The sequence below is a fragment of the Salmo salar genome, chromosome 16, assembly GCF_965601325.2.
Source record: "Salmo salar chromosome 16, fSalSal1, whole genome shotgun sequence".
Taxonomy (NCBI): Eukaryota; Metazoa; Chordata; class Actinopteri; order Salmoniformes; family Salmonidae; genus Salmo; species Salmo salar.
Genome location: NC_138306.1, coordinates 20256126 through 20283716, shown reverse-complemented (window position 1 = coordinate 20283716; position 27591 = coordinate 20256126). Strand labels below are relative to the sequence as shown.

Sequence of the window (27591 nt, the reverse complement as noted above, 5' to 3'; positions counted from 1 at the left end):
TTCATTTTTCTTAGTTTTAGTTGTCCATTGTAACATGTTTGCATAACGACTTCACTCCATGACTGTGACGTTTCATTTGATTTAGCACAGCTAGATGAAAAATAATACACATTTATTCAGGCAGAGAGAGAATGCATTTGAAAAACACACGCACTGTGTCACACTGAGCGATTTAATCCCTGACTTTCCACACACACTTGTAGGCTTAGCCATGAAGTGTGCGACGTGCACAGAGCTGGAATTTGCATAATAGCCGGTAGAGAGAGCATGGTGTGAATCAGTGACTTTGCTACCGCAGGCGAGACACACGCTCTATATTGAAAAAAACAGCCTTTATTCTCACAATGCCATTTAAAACACCTTCCCCTGTACTTTTGTTTATTGTCCTACCTTAAGAAAACACCTACCTCTTTTCACTGGGCTCTAACTGGATTGAGGTGTAAAATCCCCTCCATCTTCAATTCACAGCTCTGTTACTCAAAAGAGCTGAAAAAATTGAAATAGTAAGAACCTGAAAAACAGTAATGAAATTCTAGAATGTTTTGAATTAGTGCACATGGAACATGACCGCTCTGAAAACAACCCTTAAAGAAAAAGGCTAGTCAAACTCTATAATCTCCTCCAGTATTAGACTGTGTTGCGGGAACTGTTTTTTTACCAAAGCTTTCCTCCTCATTACCAGTAAGCTATTTGTTGAAGTGTGAATGGTCTCAAGTGTAGTAAACTGGAAGGGGAGCTGATATAATGGCCACTTGTTCAGCTCATGTGTTTAACGGTTTGTATCCACCTCCCCTCCCCCCGTTTGACTGGTGAATCCCAACTCAACCTTTTACGGGTTTAAATTATTCAAGAAGCCCCTCTATGCTGAGTACCTTTTGTGTTTATTATGTTCAAGCTCTGTGACCCCAGGTCTGATTGGATATTGCACATCAAGGGTTATTTGCACTAGTTTGATTGACGTGGCTGTCTAACTCCTTTCCATCAATGCTGTTCATAGACAATGGAGGAAAAATGCTTTGCTGGGCAGTCACTGTCGGATGCGAACCAAGCACGAGTATCGTTTTACTTTTAGATGAGGCCTTCCAAGCTTTGTAACCAACTGTTATGGCCTCAGTGAAACAAAGTTTTGAAGGTCTTGCATCTAGGGTGCAGGAAGCACAGAAAGCTATCTTTGTCTTCTGATGGCCATCTCACAGCGACTGTGCTTTTTTCCCATCTATCACTTTTCCTCTGCGGATAGAAACTCTTTGATCCAGGCGCAGGAAATATCTCATAGGAAGCCGGCCTAATTTGTGCGATCCCAGTCACTGAGAGCGATAACAAACCCACATTGTGGAGAACAGTGACAGATCGCCATACTCCAGTACCAAGGCCCTCTCCTGTCATTGTCAGAGGGAAATGGAACAGACAATTGTGGGAAATGAAAGGGGGATCAGAAGACGTTGACTTTCTTCCATGAATTATTAACCAAATGCCTACTGTTCTCTGCAGGTTGGTGAGACCTGTCCTGCAATGTTTCATTTAGGTCTAGTAGTGGCAACTGTAACATAAACCATCATGATTTACTGAGGCTTGGTCTATTCCCAAAAATCTATGTGGGTGTAGGCTAATTCATTAATGTATGGGGGGGAAATGTATGTAGACATATTACCGAGTATACCAAACATTAAAAACACCTTACTAATATTGAGTTGCACCCTTTTTTGCCCTGAGAACAGGCTCAATTCGTTGGGGCATGGACTCTACAGGGTGTCGAAAGCATTCCACAGGGATGCTGGCCCATGTTGACTTCAATGTTTCCCACAGTTGTCAAGTTGGATGGATGCCTTTTGGGTTTTGAACCATTCTTGAAACTGTTGAGGGTGAAGAACCCAGCAGCGTTGCAGTCCCTGACACAAACCGGTGTGCCTGGCACCTTCTACCATACCCCGTTCAAAGGCACTTAAATCTTTTGTCTTGCCCATTCACCCTCTGAATGGCACACATACACAATCCATGTCTCAAGGCTTAAAAATCCTTGTTTAACCAGTCTCCTCCCCTTCATCTACAGTGATTTGAGGTGGATTTAACAGTCGACATCAATAAGGGATCATAGCTTTCACCTGGATTCACCTTGTCAGTCTGTCATGGAAAGAGCAGATGTCCTTAATGTTTTGTATACTCAGTGTAATGGCTGTAGTTAATAGCCTTAACCCTCACTGGGTAGGTAGCCTACATAAAAGTTAAATAGGCCTACGCTATATTTTAAAATGTATATTACATTTGAATAATATTAGTGACAATCTTCATGGCAGTTATACCCTCCACGTTAGAGCAAAGGTCCTGTAACTTTGCCTCTACAGACAAACACAGGCTCTGTGTCACTTTGACAAGGTCACTAGTGGATACATTTAACACAGTTCCTGGTTTCTAGTTGTAGCTTGATGTCAACGAGCATAAGCTACAGTTGAATGCTAAGGCTAATGTTTACAGCATAATGAATGTATCAATGTGAGCCAAAGTACAGTTTGAAACTGTACACGGGTAGTTGCCATATGGCCAAAACGAGTTTTTAAAAAAAGAGTTACAACTCAATGTTATATAGCCTCTTTCAATTTAGAGTTTATATCCAGTTTAATGAACCTGTATTTGTGCCTTGAATTTGTCCTCTGGTGTGACATTACAATTCATTTTAATATAATGGTTTGTTTCCAAAATAACAATCATTATTTTACTCATTAGTTACTTCTGTCTTTAAATCAGTAATCATATTCCGGCATTTGAAATGGAAAAACACACAATTTCCTTGTATAATGATGATAACCGAGTGTAAAGCTTTACAAAAATGTTAGGTAAGATTTCACTGAACTTAGATAAAAGCAATTATCTTACTTGTGTATTATTATAATGTTACCTGCCTCATGCTTGACAATGTCTTTTAGATTTTGTCCAAGATTACACCTTTTTTAATTTTCATTTATTGGCGTCACCCCATAGGACATTGTCACACCGATGGACAATACACAACAGGCAGTTAAAACATAACGACACTTTCAGAAGTTTCTGACCACTGTAAAAATGCTTCTAAACATCAATCCTAAACATCAGTAATGAATCCTCATTAAAAGATTTGAAGTGTACTCATTCCAATTACAGGGACTCCAAAGAGTCCTGTGTTATTATTTTTTGTCAGTACTTCCCCGAATCGGGAGTGGCTCATTTCCTTGCCTGCTTCCTTCCTTGGATGTGCTAGCCGTTTCTCAGGCTCCCTCTACGTAGTCGAACCCTGATTTTCCGTTACCAGTCGTCACCATGGTAGGCACAAATTACCATTGAAAGTTGATAGGGCAGATATTTGAATGCGATGCCAGTGCCACGAAGGGTCCCCGTATCGGTTTTCGGCCAACACTTGTTGGCATATCTTAGCGCTACAATTGCCACAGTTATTCAAGTAACATTGGAGTGATTTAATAGAATCTTAACTGATTTAATGAGCCATGCAAAGTTTCACTGTACTGGCCGTGTGTACTAAGACTTGGCTTAATCTTTGGGACAAGAATATGGCAGGATCAACCAGGTAGAGCAGGGGGGGAAAGTCTCCAATAGAGGCACGGCTGATGGAGGCTCCCAGGGTGGATCACGTATGCCAATCGGTCAGGAAGAGGGGAAACTGGTAGGACAGACATAAAGGGACCAAGGGGATGGATGTTCTAATGCAGGGAGTGAGAACCAGGAATGGGAGCACCACAGCCATTCCCCAATATCTGCCTGTATGATCACTAGGGTCAGGTAAAGAAACTTGACCCTCCCCAGAGGGCAGAGACAGACGCAGAGGTTGCAGAGAGTGAGAAACCAGGCGTGGGGAAATGAATTCATAAATATTGCACTCAGAATCACTTAAAAGCATCAAAATTGCAACAGGATACAAATAGGTCTAATGCAAATAAGTGTTATTTGATTATAATGAAATGTTTAGACTTGTTTATTAATAGGTTAAACTTGTATATGTCCCCTGGAGTGACCGCTATTTCCTCTGCTGTGACACCATCTTCCTGTCACACCGTTGGAAATCCCAGGCTGTATGGCCCATTTTGGTCCTTATTGTTAATAGTAAGCCTTCCTTATGATTTCACCACAAACATTTTTCATTTGCTTTTTGTTCTTCAAGTGTGTATAAAAATATATCTACAGTACCAGTCAAAAGTTTGGACTATTTTCTGCATTGTAGAATAATAGTGAAAACATAAAAATAACACATATGAAATCATGTGGTAACCAAAAAAGTGTTAAACAAATCATAATATATTTTATATTTGAGATTCTTCAAATAGCCACCCTTTGCCTTGACAGCTTTTCACACTCTTGGCATTCTCTCAACCAGCTTCATGAGGTAGTCACCTGGAATGCATTTCAATTAACAGGTGTGCCTTGTTAAAAGTACATTTGTGGAATTTCTTTCCTTCTTAATGCGTTTGAGCCAATCACTTGTGTTGTGACAAGGTAGGGGGGTATACAGAAGAGAGCCCTATTTGGTAAAAGACCGTCCATATTATGGCAAGAACAGCTCAAATAAGCAAAGGGAAACGACAGTCCATTACTTCAAGAAGGTCAGTTAATCTGGAAAATTTCAACAACTTTGAACGTTTCTTCAAGTGCAGTCACAAAAACCATCAACCGCTATGATAAAATTGGCTCTCATGAGGACCGCCACAGGAATGGAAGACGCAGAGTTACCTCTTATGCAGAGGATAAGTTCAAAGTAATGGACACAACATCAACTGTTCGGAGGAGACTGCATGAATCAGGCCTTCATGATTGAATTGCTGCGAAGAAACCACTACTAAAGGTCACCAATAAGAAAAGACTTGCTGGGGCCAAGAAACACAAGCAATGGGCATCAGATCGGTGGAAATCTGTCCTTTTGGTCTGAGTCGCAGAGTAGGTGAACGGATGATCTCCGCATGTGTGGTTCCCACCGTGAAGTATGGAGGAGATGGTGTGGGGGAGCTTTGCTGGTGACACTGTCAGGGATTTATTTACAATTCAAGGCACACTTAACCAACATGGCTACCACAGCATTCTGCAGCGATACGCCATCCCATCTGGTTTGCACTTAGTCCCCCTATCATTTGTTTTTCAACAGGATAATGACCCAGCACACCTCCAGGCTATATAAGTTCTCTTTGATCAAGAAGGAGATTGGGGTGCTGCATTAGATGATCTGGCCTCCACAATCACCTGACCTCAACCCAATTGAGATGGTTTGGAATGAGTTGGACCACAGAGTGAAGGAAAAGAAGGCAACAAGTGCTCAGCACATGTGGAAACTCCTTCAAGACTGTTGGAAAAGCATTCATTTACATTTTAGTAGACACTCTTATCCAGAGCGACTTACAGTAGTGAATGCATACATTTTCATACATTTCATACCTTTTTTTCCCCGCCGTACTGGTCCCCTGTGGGAATCGAACCCACAACCATGGCGTTGCAAACACCATGCTCTACCAACTGAGCCACACGGGACCAGAAAAGCATTCCAGGTGAAGCTGATTTGACAGAATGCCAAGAGTGTGCAAAGCTGTCATCAAGGCAAAGGTTCGCTACTCTAAAGAATCTCAAATATATTTAGATTTTGATTTAACACTTTTTTTTTGGTTACTACATGATTCCATGTCTGTTATTTCATAGTTTTGATGTCTTCACTATTATTCTGCTATGTAAAAAATAAATGTAAAATCCTTGAATGAGTAAGTGTGTCCAAACTTTTGAATGGTACTGTACATCTCGTCATTATATACACATCTCTGGTGTAAATGGGGAAGGTGCACAGAGTAGCGACGGAGACTAGACCAAAAATACAACATGAGAATAAGCGGACATAAAAACGAAAAATAACAACCTTGATTCTTGGAATATCACGCAAAAACATACATTTGAATTAATTTGATATATCGCCCAGCCCAAAACTCCCCATCACAATTTTTGCCATTTTCAGTTATGAACAAAACAAAAGAGGTGTCACGTCAACTTCCCACACTTCTCTGGACAAACAAAACTTGCATGGAAAATGAACAGGAAGCACAATGTTAAGGCCCTGATTCTTAACAAATGTGAGATTTTCAGTTTTCAAAAAACCTTTCAACACTTCAGATGTTAACCTTTGGTTGTGTTGTCATTGGCAACAACCTCTGTTCTTATTGCGTTACTGTTGCGTAGTACCTCACCTCCCTGTCACTTCACTCCAGTGTTTTACTGACATGCCAATTTCACTGCCGCCAAATCAGTTTAGGTCTAATCATAAAATTTCAAAGGGAGAATCCCCAGGGACATGTAGCTATTCTTAAGGCCTGCTCTGCTGTGTTTATGGTTCCCCATGTTGCCATGCACAGACGGTCTTAAACCACCACAGCCCTTGAATAGGGAGGTTAAGGATACTGACAACTAATGCTTCCTGATCTCTCTCATGCCACTTCACGGCCTTGGCAGGTAGACCCTGAAGATTACCTTGCCTATCTGCACTGCCTCTGTAGTCTGTACCTCTGAGGTGGAATAAGATCAATTACGCAAATGCTGGCTTGGAGGTTGTTCCAGTAATTGCCTCCAACCCCAATCTCCTGGGACGGATGGCTGATTTAAAAAAAGTGGGGGGGGGGGGGGGAAGAGAGGAGAGAGTATTTGATCCCCTGCTGATTTTGTACGTTTGCTCACAAGAAAGGATCAGTCTATAATTTTAATGGTAGGTTTATTTGAACAGTGAGAGACAGAATAACAACAAAAAAATCCAGAAATACGCATGTCAAAAATGTTATAAAATGATTTGCATTTTAATGAGGGAAATAAGTATTTCACCCCTCTGCAGAACATGACTTAGTACTTGGTGGCAAAACCCTTGTTGGCAATCACAGAGGTCAGAAGTTTCTTGTAGTTGGCCACCAGGTTTGCACACATCTCAGGAGGGATTTTGTCCCACTCCTCTTTGCAGATCTTCTCCAAGTCATTAAGGTTTCGAGGCTGACGTTTGCAACTCGAACCTTCAGCTCCCTCCACAGATTTTCTATGGGATTAAGGTCTGGAGACTGGCTAGGCCACTCCAGGACCTTAATGTGCTTCTTCTTGAGCCACTCCTTTGTTGCCTTGGCCGTGTGTTTTGGGTCATTGTCATGCTGGAATACCCATCCATGACCTATTTTCAATGCCCTGGCTGAGGGAAGGAGGTTCTCACCCAAGATTTGACGGTACATGGCCCCGTCCATCGTCCCTTTGATGCGGTGAAGTTGTCCTGTCCCCTTAGCAGAAAAACACCCCCAAAGCATAATGTTTCCACCTCCATGCTTGACGGTGGGGATGGTGTTCTTGGGGTCATAGGCAGCATTCCTCCTCCAAACACGGCGAGTTGATGTCAAAGAGCTCCATTTTGGTCTCATCTGACCACAACACTTTCACCAGTTGTCCTCTGAATCATTCAGATGTTCATTGGCAAACTTCAGACGGGCATGTATATGTATTCTTGAGCAGGGAGACCTTGCGGGCGCTGCAGGATTTCAGTCCTTCACGGCGTAGTGTTACCAATTATTTTCTTGGTGATTATGGTCCCAGCTGCCTTGAGATCATTGACAAGATCCTCCCGTGTAGTTCTGGGCTGATTCCTCACCGTTCTCATGATCATTGCAACTCCACGAGGTGAGATCTTGCATGGAGCCCCAGGCCGAGGGATATAGTTATTTTGTGTTTCTTCCATTTGCGAATAATCGCACCAAATATTGTCACCTTCTCACCAAGCTGCCTGGCGATGTTCTTGTAGCCCATTCCAGCCTTGTGTAGGTCTACAATCTTGACCCTGACATCCTTGGAGAGCTCTTTGGTCTTGGCCATGGTGGAGAGTTTGGAATCTGATTGATTGATTGCTTCTGTGGACAGGTGTCTTTTTTTACAGGTAACAAGCTGCGGTTAGAAGCACTCCCTTTAAGAGTGTGCTCCTAATCTCAGCTCGTTACCTGTATAAAAGACACCTGGGAACCAGAAATTTTTCTGATTGAGAGGGTCAAATACTTATTTCCCTCATTAAAATGCAAATCAATTTATAACATTTTTGACATGCGTTTTTCTGGATGTTTTTGTTGTTATTCTGTCTCTCACTGTTCAAATAAACCTACCATTAAAATTATAGACTGATCCTTTCTTTGTCAGTGGGCAAACGTACAAAATCAGCAGGGGATCAAATACTTTTTTCCCCCCACTGTATGTAATCTGAGATTTATGGGATGTCATATTTCAGTTTTTCTCCTGAGACTTTTTTTTTGTTGCATTGGTGGCCTGATTTGAATTTGGTGATATTTGTCTTGCGAATTACACCGTTCATCTTGAGATAGCTGTCAAGCCTGTTGTAAAGAGAGGAGGCGAAATGAGACTGGGACTCGTGAAAGATTTATAGCGCCACCAATGGAAAAAGGAAATAAAAAAAAATAAAAAAAAGTGTCTTAGCATAGATTTTCAAAATAAGGTATTTGATTTTTTTGTGTACACATACAGATGTGCACAACATAGTTTGAGAGGTAATAATATTTGAACATGTAGCACTCGGTTGGGGCTAAGTATTAGCCTTTGTAAAGTATTGTATCCTATATGTGAATAGTGCAGGATGGCACACACATCTGAACTGTCCAGCAAGCTTGTCAAATTGGGGATAAGCATGGGGTTCTGGGGGAAAAAAGCATCCTGACAATATCAATTTAGGACTCCACGGTATATGTAGGCTACTCTAGTAAAAGTGGTCTGATTTTCTTACACTTTTTTTTTTTTTTTTTATTATTTTTTTTTTTTGTAGAGTTCTTTTATCCTCCAGGTCCCTGTGTGGTGGGGTTGTCATGGTTTCTCAGTACCTAGTCACTCCATAGCTTATCTCAGCAGGACACTTAAATTGGTCAATTTCTGACATTTCCTTTTCACTTTTTTCCAGGATACCTGTGAAAGCTCTCGCTCCCCCACCCCAATGTCGAGGTCGCAGTGACGGGGCTGGGCAGAGGCAGAGCCCGGTGCCCCGGCCCCTTTGCCCAGCTGAGGAGCAGCCCCTGACAGGGAGCGCACCATCTCCTTGTGCCTCGTGTCCTCTAGGAGGCATTTTGAGCCATGGAGCACCCACGGGAAAAAGAGGGTGAGCGACCGGCGCGCAGCAGCAAGACGGGTCAGGGGCGCAGCGGGCACTCGCGCCCCTCTGGATCCTCCGGAGTACTCATGGTTGGGCCCAACTTCCGTGTGGGCAAGAAGATTGGCTGTGGTAACTTTGGAGAGCTGAAGCTAGGTAAGAACTCGCCACCCTTTCAAGAATAAGTTTGTAACTTTTTTTGGTGTATGTATGAAGATTGGTTTTACAATTTTGGGCCTCTGTTACATTCCTCTTGGAAATGTAAAATCTTGTTCATTGATGAATTCCTAATGGCAGTCAGTGCCCTCTTCTCACCCTCGCTATCATAATATCTCAACACGATGATTAAAGTTGGATGCAATCACTGCATCATGATGAGGTCAGGCCCCGGCTACTCTGCAAAGGCTATAGACACTGGAATTGAGACAGATTACGTTGGCGACAAGTAAGATGCATATCATTTTCGTTATGGATAATTACTTAACTTTGAGAGCTGAATGTCTATCCTCCTGCACCTCCACTACAACTCATTATCACATCTGACACCTCGCAGCCTGAGGTGACCTTAAAGGCTTAAAAATAGTCCGGAAACTTCCCGGTAAATTTTCCGTCTGAAGTTGATCATGGGCATCTTGGGAATTTTGCTTAAATTCATCAAAAAAGTTAGCTTACAACAGTGAACCTTTTTATGGGATACACATAAGGCAATTCTTGGTCTTGTGGTATATTTTGGTTAAACTATCCCCAATTAAACGGAATTGCAACCCTCTGCATGCACATTGCATTCTTCCATCACATGTACAGCTGATTCTCCAGATCTTGAACATTAATGAGATGCTATTGAGCCCACACTACTACACTGTCTGAGCCAAGGACTATATGCTTTCTGGTAAGTTTTGATTACAATACTGGGTGGGGTGAATATATTTTACATGACATATGTGATTTTTCTAAACTAGTAAATGGTAGCCTACAGCAAAGTGTGTTGTTAACAATTTCTGCTAGTTAGTTTTTGCTACCATGTGGGTTCTAGCTTGCTTGACCCTGCTAACTGAGTGTTAATTCACCTGTTTCCATACATGTTTCATTTTAATACATTTATCTTACAAAGGAGTTGTTTAATCTAACTGCTTAACTATTTATCTGTACATGGAATTGTACATATATTTTTTTACGGTTTTTCTAATCTTTACAGGAAAATGCCACGGGCACTATCTGATGTGTGGAGACATTTCACTGCAGCTAATGTAGAAGGAAAAGCTGTGTACATTTGCAAATACTGTGCCAAATCATATGTGAAGAATGCAGAAAAGATGCAGAATCATCTGGCCAAGTGCATAAAGTTCCCTCAGTGCTCACAACAAGCAACCTCTGACAAAAGTCCCTCTACTTCTATTCGAGGTGAAAATGATGAATCAGACACCTTATCGATAGCAACAGCTCATGGGCCTCCTGGAATCAAAGTTTTTTTTGATTCAATGGAGGAACATAGTCAGAGATGCTGATGACTGTCTTGCTCGAGCTGTGTATGCAACTGTTTCACCTCTGATGCTCACAGGCAATGTGTATTGGAAGAGATTTCTGAATGTTCTTTGCCCAGCATACACCCGTCTAACCAGACATGCTTTATCTTCTCATTTGCTGGATGCAGAGTTCAACAGAGTGCAAGTGAAGGTCAAGTAAATCATAGAGAAAGCAGACTGTATTGCAATCTCTGATGGGTGGTCGAATGTTTGTGGGCAAGGAATAATTAACTACATCTCCACCCCTCAACCAGTATTCTTCAAGAGCACAGACACAAGGGACAACATACACACCGGTCTCTACATTGCAGATGAGCTGAAGGCAGTCATCAATGACCTTGGACCACAGAAGGTATTTGTACTGGTGACAGACACTGCTGCGAACATGGAGGCTGCTTGGTCTAAAGTGGAGGAGTCCTACCCTCACATCACGCTCATTGGCTGTGCTGCTCATACATTAAATCTGCTCCTCAAGGACATCATGGCACTGAAAACAAATGGATACACTCTACAAGAGAGCCAAGGAAATGGTTAGGTATGTGAAGGGTCATCAAGTTATAGCAGCAATCTACCTGACCAAGCAAAGTGAGAAGAACAAGAGCACCACATTGAAGCTGCCCAGCAACACCCGTTGGGGTGGTGTTGTCATCATGTTTGACAGTCTCCTGGAAGGGAAGGAGTCTCCGTGAAATGGCCATATCACAGTCTGCCGATATGGACAGCCCCATCAAGAGGATCATCCTGGATGATGTATTTTGAGAGAGTGGTAAGCAGCCTGAAACTCCTGAAACCTATAGCAGTAGCCATTGCACGAATTGAGGGAGACAATGCCGTCCTGTCTGATGTTCAGACTCTGCTTGCAGATGTAAGCGAAGAAATCCGTACTGCCCTGTCCACTTCACTGTTGCTCCAAGCAGAGGAAACTGCATTACTGAAATACATCAAAAAGCGTGAAGATACACGCCACAGCGTACATGTTGGACCCCAAGTATGCTGGCAAGAGCATTCTGTCTGGTGCAGAGATCAACAAGGCCTATGGTGTCATCACTATGTCTTGCCACCTTGGCCTGGACGTGGGCAAGGTTCTTGGCAGTCTGGCGAAGTACACTTCCAAGCAAGGGCTTTGGGATGGAGATACAATATGGCAGTCGAGCCAACGTATCTCATCAGCCACCTGGTGGAAGGGACTTTGTGGATCTGAGGCTCTTTCCCCTGTTGCCTCCATCATCCTCCAAATCCCATCAACATCAGTTGCCTCAGAGCGCAACTGGTCCTTGTTTGGGAACACACACACCAAAGCACGCAACAGGCTGACCAATACAAGGGTTGAAAAATTGGTGGCCATCCGGGCAAATGTGAGGCTTTTTGAGCCTGACAATGAGCCACCCTCAACAAGGTTGGAAAGTGACAGTGAAGATGAGGCCTCAGAGTCTGATGTACCAGAGGTGGACATTGAGGAGGTCCAGGGAGAAGACATGGAAGCCTGAGAGGAAGACAACCAAAGCTTTAGTTACTAGACTATCATTTTACAGATGCATGTTGAAAATGTTTTTAGGAGATGCGATGGGTCATTAGGGATCCTACAGTATTCCCTTTTGGTTGTTCAGTGAAATCATCCCATGTCAACTCATTTAATTCAAGTTCAATTCATAACTAAATTGTTTTTTTTATTTCTATTGGAAGGATTTAATAATTTGCAATTATGTCTACTTATGATAAGATAAAAGGTTTATGTTTCTGTCTCCTTATGATATGGTAAATATATCCAATGCAAAAAAATATCTGCATTTTTAAATGGTATTAATATTACTTTGCATATATTCCAGTTAATTCCCATGGAAAGTTTCCACTTCTGAATATTCCCCAAACTGTGCGACCCTACCTGAGTTTATGCATGGAGGTGCCTGCTCATAAGAAGACCCCTCTGCTTCTTTCCCCATGAATATGCTGTTAATGTTGCCTTGTTTCATGTATGCTGAAAGAATATAATAGAATTCATAATAAGATTTCCTTTTTAATCCAGTCAGCAAAGGGACATACAGTACCTGCATGGTAAACAGTTATTTTGTAGAGAAGAGACAATGTTGTTCATTTGGGTACAGTACAACAGACCTATTTTTATTTATTTTTACCGGTTTTTGCTTATACGTTAAACTCATTGGGCCTATTTCACATCACCTGTAGCCTGCGACTGACTAAGATCTCTGGATTGTCTAATGAACATGTTCTCTAAGCAGAACAGTGAGGAGCATGACGCCATGAAAGGAAGAGCTATAGCCAGAAAGGCTTTACTGTTTGTTCTGAAACTGGTTGAGAGACTGAGATTCTACTCTGCTGCCTCCCACGTGGATAATAGTCCAGGAGGGGGTGGGCGAGAGAGTGGCCTGTTCTCTGGTATGCTCCACGCATGAACTGTGCTGCTGAGCAGTCAGAGGTTCTCTGAGGCCTATAGTTTGCCTGTGGCGTTGTCACTCAGCCTGAGTGTGGCTGGGTTCCACAGGCTCATCTACTCACTTATGAGGAATTTAAGAATGGCCTAAATTGCCCTGACATTTAGAACGCTGGACTGCTATTGCTAGATTGAAGTTGAGAAGAGATAAGCCTACAGGTGCAAGACATCTTAAAAAGCAGATGTGAATACTAACTGTCTTGGGAGGGACTTGTTATTGAGACCTGTATTCTTATCTTCTGACTACAATTCATCAAATTTGACTTTGTTAATCAGGAGACCTCACCACAAATCGTTGGCATTTCAACATTGAACGTGGAGGATTGTAAAAATAGCAAATGTCACAAGGTGTCTTGGGAGCCGGTGTTAACCAGGAAAGAAGCCTCCATGTGTACACTAAACCTTGTACCCTTTGAAATTTAAAGGAATAATCCTCTGAGTATCTTTTATTTTTTTCATTAGTCCACTATAAATACAGTCCCAAAAATGTTGGCTGGTCAGCAGTCAAGCTTTCAATATATAGCACTTTCAAGCAGGCAGAAATGCAGCTGGTGTATTTCTGCCTTTGTGAACAGCAAGAGCTCAGATAAACATGAGATGACTCCAGGAATCAATAGAACATTGTTCAGAGATGGCAAAGTATGATATAACATTCAACATGGGTGAATCTTTCCTTTTAAGTCTGGCATCTCAAAACATGTTTGGTCTATTTTCAAAACGCATAAACTGAAATGTGCTACGCTAAGTGTTTGAATTCTACAATGAAACATATTCTCCCACTGCCCTATGTATTCCCCCACATTTATATAAAGTATCATTGCACTGCTATGCGCAGGATCATTACATCAAAACACAAGCCGTGTTCTCACTTTCCCAGCTGGTGTCGCACTGTTGGCATTAGCTCTTTCATTCTCAGCTTGCTCTGCAAACGCATTTCACTTCTCTCTCCAAGATGACACCTTTTGTAATGCGATATGACTTCGTGAGCAAGGCATACAGTCTCTCCAATTACCAACAAAGAGACAGGTAATTGGATTAAAATGGAGGCCCAAAGTTACTGGTTTTATTAATTCATCTGAAGTTGTTAGTTTCGTGCAAGACGTGCACCTAATAGTATTGCACAATGGGCATATTCAGATGCCTAATGGTGCATTTGAAGCTCCTGGTTGTCCTCCTCACCTCAACTGTCCAATGGGAACCTCCGCATTTATCAAATTTACACACCTCTGACTTTCCAGTCACTGTTTGTTCAGTCATCACTGTTATTTCTGAAGCATGTGTCTTAGAGCTGTGGGAGTTAAGATGATTCCTTGGTGGCTGCACTGGATGTACCACCATAGAAGTATAATGAATATAACGGGCGTCCCCATTCAAGTCAATGATGGCATAATGGGTGTACTGGCAGACATTTTGAGTGTACCCATGCCTGGAAGTAAAAGCAGGAAGTGTACCCTTCAATCTGTGCTGTGATTTGTTGTCAACTCAACTGACATTACAAAAAGTACAGTCCATTGCATGAGCCACATTGGTTAGCATCTTCATTACCATGGCAATCCAGCATAGTATTAGAACGTCTCGGCCTTGCCCGCCTGTGGGGAAAACGATCTGTGGTTACCTAGGTTACCCCATTGACTCACAGCAAAAACGTGTCCATTTTTTCAATCAGCAGCTTTTTGGCATGTTTTGCGATTTCTGTATAACAAAAAAACGACGACAAAGTTGACTCTTTACAATGGGGTGCAATGGGAAAGAATGGTTCTTTTCCCCAATTTGCGGACGTGGTAGAGGGGTGTTGCTCCTTATGATGTGAATATCGACTCAGCGTATCAGTTGATAGAAATGATTGGCTTCCTGGTATTGAAATGCAATGTGACCGTACCCATGAGTTTGCCAGTCAAATTAGCAGGGTTAGAGCACGCAAGCCTGTTCTATTCATTCTATTTCTATGGTGCGACCTCGCATCTGTTTGGAAATAAATAGTTTACCCAACCTTCTAATAACCGTTTTTTTTATTTATTTCCTAGGTAAAAACCTCTACACCAATGAGTATGTTGCAATAAAATTGGTAAGTATGTATTCTTATTTCTGTATTATTTGTGGAGTGACCCAATGAGCAGCTCTTAAAATCATACCTCGAGTGAACAGCCTATTTACATATTATTTTATTTAAACAATATATAGGTATTTGTAGACCTGAATTTGAAAGTAGTTTGTTGAAGGATAATTTATTTGAATAATGTACCTATTTAGGTGTACTTCTTATTCTTGACGTGTAGTGAATGAAAAGCCCCCCCTTCAACTGAAGTGTTTCCTTCTGTATTCTCCCTCCAGGAACCAATAAAGTCAAGGGCACCACAGCTGCATTTGGAGTACCGGTTTTACAAAACATTAGGCAGCACAGGTAAGACCTTCACTCTGTTTGCCACATATTTATCTCCATCCTCTCTCTTCCTCGGCTCACTAATCACTCCTACTGACTTGAGGTCACCTGAGATTGGTGATGTTTTGTATGAAGGAAGACTGTGCCCGTTCTTAACTGTCACACAAAAGAAGAATTATCAAGCTCTCCTGTTATATCAATTTCACTGTGCCTCCATGTCTGATAGGGTGAAGGCCCTCAATATTAATAAATGACTGCATGTAGGTGTGTGGTTCCTGTTGTCGGTTGCTCACGCAGAATACCTGAATCTCAGGCATTACTTTGCTCCAGAATATTTAGGCTTGCAAGGACATGGTAATGTTGTGCAGGTGTACGGTCTTTTTGTGGTTCTCCGTGTTGTGGTTTAATGATTGGAACGGTTGCCTGGGAAAGAACTTGAGATATCTTTCTCTTACACATATACATTACCTCTCCCTCACATACACAACCAGTCACACTTCAGTCAGTGAACTTCCTACACACTTGTCAGTCTCCTTGCTCAGGTACAGAAAGTAGCACTAGTCCTGTGGTGTTGATGAGACACCTGCAGAACCTCTGTGGGAGGCGACACGTTGCCATGGTATCTCCCTGAATACGCTGCTGAGAGTGTGCTGTCGCTTCCCTTTAACAGTTAAGCTATTTTACCAATCACACCCAATTGTTTTTGTTTTTTTATAAGTCTGACAAATTTGGCTGTAGTTGTCTTTTTTATATTATCTTTTGATAAGTCTGATGTGATGGTAATCACCTTTACTATTTTTCTGAACAGTAGTCCAGTTCTATATGGGATGACTGCTTTCTGTTTGAAACCCCCCATTCACTGAAGACAATCACAGGAAGTGCAGTCTGTTCACACTTGCACAGCTGTTGTGACACAGCTTCCTGTGTTACCTTTGCATGTGGGTCATTGACAGGACCAGTGTGTAGAGATAATGTCAGTGTTGGGGGAAGGCAGATGTAAATCTCAAATATAAGGTCTTGTATAGGCGGGTTCTGGCCATTTCCTCTTGGGCGGTGTTGGCTAAGCAAGTGTCATTAATCAATGAACTAATAAATCCATCAATGGGTACATCAGAGTTGTATCAGTCACATTTTTAATACAAACAAAAGTTAGCTAAGCAGGTGGAGAATAGAAAATTCCTAGGCGCAATATGTAGAAATCCCTCTGTCATGGTTGCTAAAATTCGATCATGTTCACCTAATTTCAGTTTGTGACCAAACGAGAATCATTGTATTACATTTACATTTAAGTCATTTAGCAGACGCTCTTATCCAGAGCGACTTACAAATTGGTGCATTCACCTTATAATATCCAGTGGAACAACCACTTTACAATAGTGCATCTAAATCTTTTAAGGGGGGGGTTAGAAGGATTACTTTATCCTATCCCAGGTATTCCTTGAAGAGGTGGGGTTTCAGGTGTCTCCGGAAGGTGGTGATTGACTCCGCTGTCCTGGCGTCGTGAGGGAGCTTGTTCCACCATTGGGGTGCCAGAGCAGCGAACAGTTTTGACTGGGCTGAGCGGGAACTGTGCTTCCTCAGAGGTAGGGAGGCGAGCAGGCCAGAGGTGGATGAACGGAGTGCCCTTGTTTGGGTGTAGGGCCTGATCAGAGCCTGAAGGTACGGAGGTGCCGTTCCCCTCACAGCTCCGTAGGCAAGCACCATGGTCTTGTAGCGGATGCGAGCTTCGACTGGAAGCCAGTGGAGAGAGCGGAGGAGCGGGGTGACGTGAGAGAACTTTGGAAGGTTGAACACCAGACGGGCTGCGGCGTTCTGGATGAGTTGTAGGGGTTTAATGGCACAGGCAGGGAGCCCAGCCAACAGCGAGTTGCAATAATCCAGACGGGAGATGACAAGTGCCTGGATTAGGACCTGCGCCGCTTCCTGTGTGAGGCAGGGTCGTACTCTGCGAATGTTGTAGAGCATGAACCTACAGGATCGGGTCACCGCCTTGATGTTGGTGGAGAACGACAGGGTGTTGTCCAGGGTCACGCCAAGGCTCTTAGCACTCTGGGAGGAGGACACAAGGGAGTTGTCAACCGTGATGGCGAGATCATGGAACGGGCAGTCCTTCCCCGGGAGGAAGAGCAGCTCCGTCTTGCCGAGGTTCAGCTTGAGGTGGTGATCCGTCATCCACACTGATATGTCTGCCAGACATGCAGAGATGCGATTCGCCACCTGGTTGTCAGAAGGGGGAAAGGAGAAGATTAATTGTGTGTCATCTGCATAGCAATGATATGAGAGACCATGTGAGGATATGACAGAGCCAAGTGACATGGTGTATAGCGAGAATAGGAGTGGGCCAAGAACAGAGCCCTGGGGGACACCAGTGGTGAGAGCACGTGGTGCGGAGACAGATTCTCGCCACGCCACCTGGTAGGAGCGACCTGTCAGGTAGGACGCAATCCAAGCGTGGGCGGCGCCGGAGATGCCCAGCTCGGAGAGGGTGGAGAGGAGGATCTGATGGTTCACGGTATCAAAGGCAGCAGATAGGTCTAGAAGGATGAGAGCAGAGGAGAGAGAGTTAGCTTTAGCAGTGCGGAGAGCCTCCGTGACACAGAGAAGAGCAGTCTCAGTTGAATGCCCAGTCTTGAAACCTGACTGATTAGGATCAAGAAGGTCATTCTGAGAGAGATAGCAAGAGAGCTGGCCAAGGACGGCACGTTCAAGAGTTTTGGAGAGAAAGGAAAGAAGGGATACTGGTCTGTAGTTGTTGACATCGGAGGGATCGAGTGTAGGTTTTTTCAGAAGGGGTGCAACTCTCGCTCTCTTGAAGACGGAAGGGACATAGCCAGCGGTCAAGGATGAGTTGATGAGCGAGGTGAGGTAGGGGAGAAGGTCTCCGGAAATGGTCTGGAGAAGAGAGGAGGGGATAGGGTCAAGTGGGCAGGTTGTTGGGCGGCCGGCCGTCACAAGACGCAAGATTTCATCTGGAGAGAGAGGGGAGAAAGAGGTCAAAGCACAGGGTAGGGCAGTGTGAGCAGGACCAGCAGTGTCGTTTGACTTAGCAAACGAGGATCGGATGTCGTCAACCTTCTTTTCAAAATGGTTGACGAAGTCATCCGCAGAGAGGGAGGAGGGGGAGGGGGAGGAGGATTCAGGAGGGAGGAGAAGGTAGCAAAGAGCTTCCTAGGGTTAGAGGCAGATGCTTGGAGTTTAGAGTGGTAGAAAGTGGCTTTAGCAGCAGAGACAGAAGAGGAAAATGTAGAGAGGAGGGAGTGAAAGGATGCCAGGTCCGCAGGGAGGCGAGTTTTCCTCCATTTCCGCTCGGCTGCCCGGAGCCCTGTTCTGTGAGCTCGCAGTGAGTCGTCGAGCCACGGAGCAGGAGGGGAGGACCGAGCCGGCCTGGAGGATAGGGGACAGAGGAAATCAAAGGATGCAGAGAGGGAGGAGAGGAGGGTTGAGGAGGCAGAATCAGGAGATAGGTTGGAGAAGGTTTGAGCAGAGGGAAGAGATGATAGGATGGAAGAGGAGAGAGTAGCGGGAGAGAGAGAGCGAAGGTTGGGACGGCGCAATACCATCCGAGTAGGGGCAGAGTGAGAAGTGTTGGATGAGAGCGAGAGGGAAAAGGATACGAGGTAGTGGTCGGAGACTTGGAGGGGAGTTGCAATGAGATTAGTGGAAGAACAGCATCTAGTAAAGATGAGGTCAAGCGTATTGCCTGCCTTGTGAGTAGGGGGGGAAGGTGAGAGGGTGAGGTCGAAAGAGGAGAGGAGTGGAAAGAAGGAGGCAGAGAGGAATGAGTCGAAGGTAGACGTGGGGAGGTTAAAGTCACCCAGAACTGGTGAGAGGTGAGCCATCCTCAGGAAAGGAACTTATCAAGGCGTCAAGCTCATTGATGAACTCTCCAAGGGAACCTGGAGGGCGATAAATGATAAGGATGTTAAGCTTGAAAGGGCTGGTAACTGTGACAGCATGGAATTCAAATGAGGAGATAGACAGATGGGTCAGGGGAGAAAGAGAGAATGTCCACGTGGGTCGTGCGCGCTGGGACCACCAGGTTAGAGTGGCAGCGGCCACGCGGTGTGGAGCGTTTGTATGGCCTGTGCAGAGGAGAGAGAACAGGGATAGACAGACACATAGTAGACAAGCTACAGAAGAGGCTACGCTAATGCAAAGGAGATTGGAATGACAAGTGGACTACACGTCTCGAATGTTCAGGAAGTTAAGCTTACGTTGCAAAAATCTTATTGACTAAAATGATACAGTACTGCTGGCTGGTGGAGTAGGCTAGCTAGCAGTGGCTGCGTTGTTGACTTTGAACGTGTAGCTGGCTAGGTAACCTCGATAGTTTCAGTACTACACCTTGTCATGATACAAAGCAACTTTGTAGCTAGCTAGCTAACATAACACTAATCAAGATCTAAACAGCTGTGAAATGGCTTTGCAATAACCGGAAATATTAGTTCCCCCCCACTGTAAACGGAGCAGTACTACTTATTTCTCTGTGAGTGATATATTTATAGTTTGTGCCATTTCCAATTTAATTAGAAATGTCAATTTTTGAATTCACTCATGAAGTGGAGAATTGAAGTTGAATTAAATTTGAAAGTCAAATTATCTAGTTATGGAATTGGAATTAATTTGTAATTAGACTGTTTAGACTTTTTGGATTGGAATTATTAAATGTTTTAACCTTTTGGAATTTTATTTTAATTGGAATAAAATATTTTTTATATTTCCCAGTTAAAGGAATTAATCCACATAGTATCAAATTGACTGTAGGGTTTGTTTTTAATTATTCCAAACTGTATTCCTATATTTATTTGTAAAGCTAGACCAGGACTGGGCAATTATTTTCCATGGAGGGCAACATTAGAATATATTTTTGCCATTGCGGGCCAGAATCATATTACAGGATTATACATCATGTGTATGACTGTGTTGACAGATACAGTTGATGTCGGAAGTTCACGTACACTTAGGTTGGAGTCATTAAAACTCGTTTTTCAACCACTCCACAAATTTCTTGCTAACAAACTATAGTTTTGGCAAGTCGGTTAGGACATCTACTTTGTGCATGACACAAGTAATTTTTCCAACAATTGTTTACAGATTATTTCACGTATAATTCACTGTATCACAATTCCAGTGGGTCAGAAGTTTACATACACTAAGTTGACTGTGCCTTTAAACAGCTTTGAAAATTCCAGAAAATGATGTTATGGCTCTAGAAGCTTCTGACATCATTTGAGTCAATTGGAGGTGTACCTGTGGATGTATTTCAAGGCCTACCTTCAAACTCAGTGCCTCTTTGCTTGACATCATGGGAAAATCAAAAGAAATCAGCCAAGACCTCAGGAAAAAGATTGTAGACCTCCACAAGTCTGGTTCATCCATGGGCGCAATTTCCAAACGCCTGAAGGTACCACGTTCACCTGTACAAACAATAGTACGCAAGTATAAACTCCATGGGACCACGTAGCCGTCATAAAGCTCAGGAAGGAGTCCTATATCGACATAACCTGAAAGGCCGCTCAGCAAGGAAGAAGTCACCGCTACAAAACCGCCATAAAAAAGCCAGACTACGGTTTGCAACTGCACATGGGGACAAAGATTGTACTTTTTGGAGAAATGTCCTCTGGTCTAATGAAACAAAATATGACTGTTTGGGTATGATCACCATTGTTATGTTTGGAGGAAAAAGGGGGATGCTTGCAAGGCGAAGAACACCATCCCAAATGTGAAGCACAGGGGTGCCAGCAGCATGTTGTGGGGGTGCTATGCTGCAGGAGGGGCTGGTGCACTTCACAAAATAGATGGCATCATGAGGTAGGAAAACTATGTGGATATATTGAAGCCAGAACTGAAAAAGCGTATGCGAGCAAGGAGGCCTACAAACCTGACTCAGTTACACCAGCTCTGTCAGGAGAAATGGGCCAAAATTCACCCAATTTATTGTGGGAAGCTTGTGGAAGGCTACCTGAAATGTTTGACTCAAGTTTAACAATTGAAAGGCAATGCTACCAAATACTAATTGAGTGTATGTAATCTTCTGACCTGGGAATGTGATGAAAGAAATAAAAGCTGAAATAAATCATTCTCTCTACTATTATTCTGACATTTCTCATTCTTAAAGTAAAGTGGTGATCCTAAGACAGGGAATCTTTACGAGGATTAAATGTCAGAAATTGTGAATAACTAAGTGAAAATGTCTTTGGCTAAGGTGTAATGTAAACTTCCGACTTCAACTGTATACCTACTGTAAATCCGTCCAGATATGCTACTTATTTAACTTTTTTAACATGCACAGAAATAAACCACATCCATGTTCTCCTTTTGGTAGGTATTTTCATTATTAAATGCAATGAACTACACTGAGGGACAAGTACACTGTGCGTTCTACACCAAGGACAAAACTCTTGTTAATGGGTATGCACAAAAACACAAGAAAGAGAGAGCTGTACATTACATTTAAACTACTCAATCAGTGTGAGGAGTGTATTCTCTGATGGGCATTGACTAGAGCAGTGAAGTCAGGTATAGTTTCTGACGTCGCTATGCGCAGGATTGCTGAAATGTGAGAGTCAGTAAGAGATGATCTGTGCCTTGTTATATTTCATCACTGAAAAATGTCTGTTCACATACGTAGGTTGACCCAAACAGTACAAACATCTTCTGAGCATGACTCCTAATCTTCGGAAAGTTTTGTTCATCGAGAGATGCATAGAACCTCGTCAGTGACATTGTTTTGAATAGTTCTCCAATCACTGCATCAGACTGAAGATCGATAAGCTCAAGTTGCAGGTCAGTGGGAGCGTTATCCACATTGAAGGTGAAAGGAGAGGAAACCAACAGCACTTTAAAATCCTCAAAACGACAAGAAAACTCACCGTTCAAAGCACGCAGCTGCGATGTATACTCCCGCTGGTCATCTGATAGGGAACAGACTAGTGGTGTTGGAAGGTGGGTGATTGTTGGCTTCTACTTGGCGGGTCAGGAGGATTAATTTTCCCTTGAAGGCTTTGACAAGGCTGTACATCTGATGTGAAAAAAGGCCCTTCCCTTGTAGTTTGGTATTCAGTTCATTCATGAGGGCCATGATGTCCACGGTGAAGGCAAAATCAGCCAACCACTCTTTATCTTGCAGTTGAGGGAAATCCACATTTTCCGTTCATTTGCAAAAACTCAGCAATCTCCGACATCAGGTCCCAGACCCTTTTAAGCACCTTCCTCAAAGCCATCTCACGTTTGTGTGGTAGGGGAGATCTGCATGGCCCGACTCTCTCTTCCAACAGTGAGACAAACTGCCTGTGGTTTAAAGCTTTTGCTCTTATGAAGTTTACGACTTTAGTGACTGTGTCCACAACATGGCTCATTTTCAAGGCACATTTACAGAGCACCTCCTGATGAATAATGCAATGCAGGAAAAACATTTTCTGATCTGGTTTCAGCTCAGATCTTGTGTCCTTTTCAAAAGGCCAATGTTTTTTCCAGTCAAGTTTGGGCACCCATCAGTGGTCACACTGGATAACTTTATAAAACTCAGTCCCAGCTTTGCCACACACTTATTAACATCCTTCAATAAATCTTTCCCTGTGGTTGTGCTCTACATTGACTCCACTGAAGCAAGCTCCTCTGTAATTTAAAACTCTGGGCTTATGCCTCGTAAGAATATCAACAACTGCGCTGTGTCACGTGCATCACTGCTCTCATCCAGGGCCAGGGAGAAATAGGTGAAATCCTTTACCTTGTCTTTCAACTGTTGTTCCATATTCTCTGCGATGTCCTCAACACGCCGTGTCACTGTTTGTCTTCACAGGGAAACATTTTCAAACAGCTCTTTCTTGTCGGGGCAAAGTATTGCTGCAGAGTTGATTTTAAAAATGCTTTAATGAATTCTCCCTTAGCGAATGGCTTGATTATGTTTGGAAATTTTGTGGGACAGTACTTAGCTAGCTCTCGCAATTCCATCGATTTGCTGAATGCAGTTTTGTGAAAAGTCCTTGCTGCTTTTGCAACTGAGAAAGCAACTCGTTCGATGCACTTGCACTCTGCTCAGTAGACATTCCTATATTTCTCTGCATGCCTTGTCTGGAAGTGTCGGGGCCAAGTTGTAGTCTTTCAAGCCAGCGATGCTCTCTTTGCACACAGCTTTCCCTGATACCTCAATAAAGAAATATTTCTATGTCCACTCTTTCTGGAACACCCTACATTCATTGTCTACGTTTTTTTTAAACTCATCAGGCCTGAACTAGACTTTCTGTCTAAACAGTGACATGATCCGCCTGAGATTGAATTCAAATTGGAAATAGTGGTTTTGTTGGGGATAATATTGAATTAGGTCAATTCCAAGAATTCAATTCCCAACGTTGGAATTCAGAGGAATTGAATATGTTGAATTTACAGGAAGAGAGAATTGAATTTGTGACCCTAACCCTGATGCGCGTATACCAATGGTACTTGACTCATTGCTGACTAGCATTCAAGAAGTATTCAGACCCCTTATTCTAACATGGATTACATCGTTCCCCTCCCCCTCATCAATCTACACATAATACCCCATAATGACAAAGAAAAAACTAGTTTTATTTTTTTTGTTAAATTTTGCAAATCAGGTCAAGATCAGGACGAAGGATGCATGTTAACGGCAGGTATAAACACCTTCTGAAAGTTGTACGTATTCAGAGCAAAAACCATGCCATGAGGTTGAAGGAATTATCTGTGGAGCTCCGAGACGACAGGATTTTGTCAAAGCACAGATCTGGAGAAGGGTACCAAAAACAATTACTGCAGCATTGAAGGTCCCCAAGAACACAGTGGCCTCCAATTTTAAATGGAAGAAGTTTTGAGGAAAAAAAACGGAATTATTACATTTACATAAGTATTCAGACCCTTTACTCAGTACTTTGTTGAAGCACCTTTGGCAGCGATTACAGCCTTGAGACTTCTTGGGTATGACGCTACAAGCTTGGCACACCTGTATTTGGAGAGTTTCTCCAATTCTTCTCTGCAGCTCCTTTCACGCGCCGTCAGGTTGGAAGGGGAGCGTCGCTGCACAGCTATTTTCAGGTCTCTCCAGAGATGTATGATCAGGATCAAGTCTGTGCTCTGGCTGGGTCACTCAAGGACATTCAGAGACTTTTCCCGAAGCCACAGCTGCGTTGTCTTGGCCATGTACTTAGGGTCGTTGTCCTGTTGGAAGGTTAACCTTTGCCCCAGTCTGTGGTCCTGAACACGCTGGAGCAGGTTTTCATCAAGAGTCTCTCTGCACTTTGCTCTGTTAATCTTTCCCTCGATCCTGACTAGTCTCCCAGTCCCTACCGCTGAAAAACATCCACATAGCATGAAGCTGCAACCACCCTGCTTCACTGTAGGGATGGTGCCAGGTTTCCTCATGGTCGTTACACAGGTGCACTTTGTGCTGGGGACAATGAAGGCCACACTCAAATGTGCAGTTTTGTCACACAACACAATGCCACAGATGTCTCAAGTGAGGGAGCATGTAACTGGCATGCTGACTGCAGGAATGTCTAACAGAGCTGTTGCCAGAGACTTGAATGTACATTTCTTTACCATAAGCCACCTCCAATTTGGCTTTAGAGAATTTAGTAGTACATCCAATCGGCCTCACAACCGCTGACCAAGTGTAACCATGCCAGCCCAGGACCTCCACATCTGGCCTCTGCGTCTGCGGGATCGTCCTGGGGGGACGCATTTTGATTGGCTGGGCATGGCTCCCCAGTGAGGTGGGCCTATTCCCTTCCAGGCTCACCCATGGCTGCGCACCTGCCCAGTGATCTGAAATCCATTAGAGCCTAATGAATTTATTTAAATTCAAATCGACTGATTTCCTTATGAACTGTAATTCAGTAAAATCTTTGAAATTGTTGCATTTTACTTTTTTGTTCATTTATAGAACAATCATTGCTTTTAAAAAAGACGAGCCATCGTTATTCATGGGCCAGAAAAGCTCCTATTAACACTGACGAGCTTGCGAGAACGCTTTATTATAGACCACCCACGAAGCCCCTATTTACACTGACCAGCCTGCAAGGAACCTTTTTTATTATGCCGATTTACTCAGATCAGCTTCCGAGGAGCCTTGCACATAGACCAGCCTCAGAGGTTTCGGGTGAAACTGCTAGCTTTGAGGCCCACCAGCCTTGGTAAGGTCTCGAAGTAGACTGACCAGCCTGGGAGGAGCCTGCATTGTGTTAATTAAATGCAATTATATCTATCAAATAGGCTTGGGGTATATACTGTATACCGTGGTATTTAGAAATAGCCACGGATTGGTTTTTTAATACCGTGAATACCATTGAAACTATTTCTTTGATATTAATATTTGTAGCTACTTAAGTAAATACCTGCAATCGACTTGTGCAATATGTTAGAAGATTAAGCAGATCACGTTCTTCATTTCACCTGTCACATTATTTTACATTATGAAGCTTACTGTAGTTCCCCAGGAATGTTGAGCCTGTCACGTGTTTGTTTGTAAATAGCACAACTGGAGGGAACAGGTTAGTCCAGCTGGGTATTGACAGTCAAGTGTTTTTTTTGTTGCTTCAATAGAGGGATCAGGGACATGCAACTATAGTTTACCTTCACAAAGTACATTAGTGCAACACATTCGGCAGAAAATAGCTTAATTTTAATCAGATGGCAACAGAAGTGCAATGCTATTTCACTGACAGCCACACGAGTAGGCTAAATGAGCTTATAATGAAAAATCAAGGTATTTATTTGCTAAACCTATGCATGGCCATCATATTTCTGTTCATCATAGAAAGAATGTAGCCAGCTACATATCCTAATGTGTTTCTTCAAGTTAATCTTGCATTTTACCAGAGAAAAGTAGCTACACATTAATTAGAGCACTGTCTACTGATAAAATACCCGTCCGTGAATTCTCATCTGAGTGGAGAAATGCAGTTGAAGCACAAAATTAGTGTGATGCCGAGTAGAAATTACAATAAGAAGCAGTTTTACAAAGCCCTTTGGATGAGTTATCTGTACAGATGCCACTGCTATCTTTTGGTTTCCTTGCGTTTTTTTCTCCTCTCCGTTCTCGGCCCATCTGCTCTCTGCTCCTTCCCCATCTTCTCCGAGCAGAGCAGACAGGCCCGTTGCTCTATCGACTCTAGACTCCACACAGAGACAGCTTGTACACATGCTCCTCCAGAGCCAGTACTGTTCATTTGCACAATGTCTCTTGTCCAAAATCACCAAAAATGACATTCGATAGCTCCTACATATATATGTATACCTTTATGTGCTGGATTGCCTGTCTTTGCACTCGTTAGCATATTTAGCTAGCAGGTTCCATGGAAGTTCGCTATTACTTGTGCTAATTTAGTTAACATTCTGGTAATGGAAGCCCAATAGGCTTTCTTTTTGCGTTTTTGGCACCCTCTTGTGTACTAAACCGGTAATACTGCAAATCCTGGAGTGAGAGAAGGACGGTGTGAAAATCTGGATACCGCCCAACCCTACTATCTAACCAGCCTGGTAAATTTCAGCTTGCAATTTAGAACATTGCTTCAGAGAAAATAGGTAGCTAAGAAGTTTGTAACAGTTGTAGCTGTTCTTGCTGCATCATCTAGTTAGATGAAAAACCATCCAAATAGCAGCCATATGCAGCTAGCTAGCAAGCTAAGTTAGCTAATTTGAAAAGATATAACTAACCAGCAAAGCAGCTAGCTAATCTACAGTGAGTGTAGAAAACATTACATGACATAGACTGACCAGGTGAATCCAGGTGAAAGCTATGATACCTTATTTGATGCGTTCTGTAAAATCTACTTCAATCAGTGAAGATGAAGGGGGGGAAGACAGGTTTTAAAGAAGGACTTTTAAGCCTTGAGACAATTGAGACATGGCTTGTGTATGTGTGTCATTCAGAGGGTGAATGGCAAGGCAAAATATTTAAATGCCTTTAAGCGGAGTCGGTGCCAGGTGCACTGGTTTTAGTGTGTCAAGAACTGCAACGCTGCTGTTTATTTTAGGATGAACAGTTTCCTGTGTGTACCAAGAATGGTCCACCACCCAAAGAACATCTAGCCAACTTGAAACAACTGTGAAACTTGTGCCAGTATCCCTGTGAAACGCTTTCGACACATTGTGGAGTCCATGC

General features: G+C 43.0%; 1 protein-coding gene across 2 annotated transcripts in view; it reads left to right on the top strand.

Annotated features, from left to right (window-relative positions):
* Window positions 1-27591, top strand: part of LOC106573333 (casein kinase I) — a 64192-nt gene that overhangs the window by 11904 nt on the left and 24697 nt on the right. For both annotated transcript variants that reach the window (XM_014148293.3, XM_014148294.3), the window contains exons 2-4: window positions 8936-9277; window positions 15118-15158; window positions 15425-15494. In XM_014148293.3, coding sequence (XP_014003768.1) covers window positions 9106-9277; window positions 15118-15158; window positions 15425-15494 — 283 coding nt within the window. In that variant the 5' untranslated portion in view covers window positions 8936-9105. The remainder of the gene's footprint in view (window positions 1-8935; window positions 9278-15117; window positions 15159-15424; window positions 15495-27591) is intronic.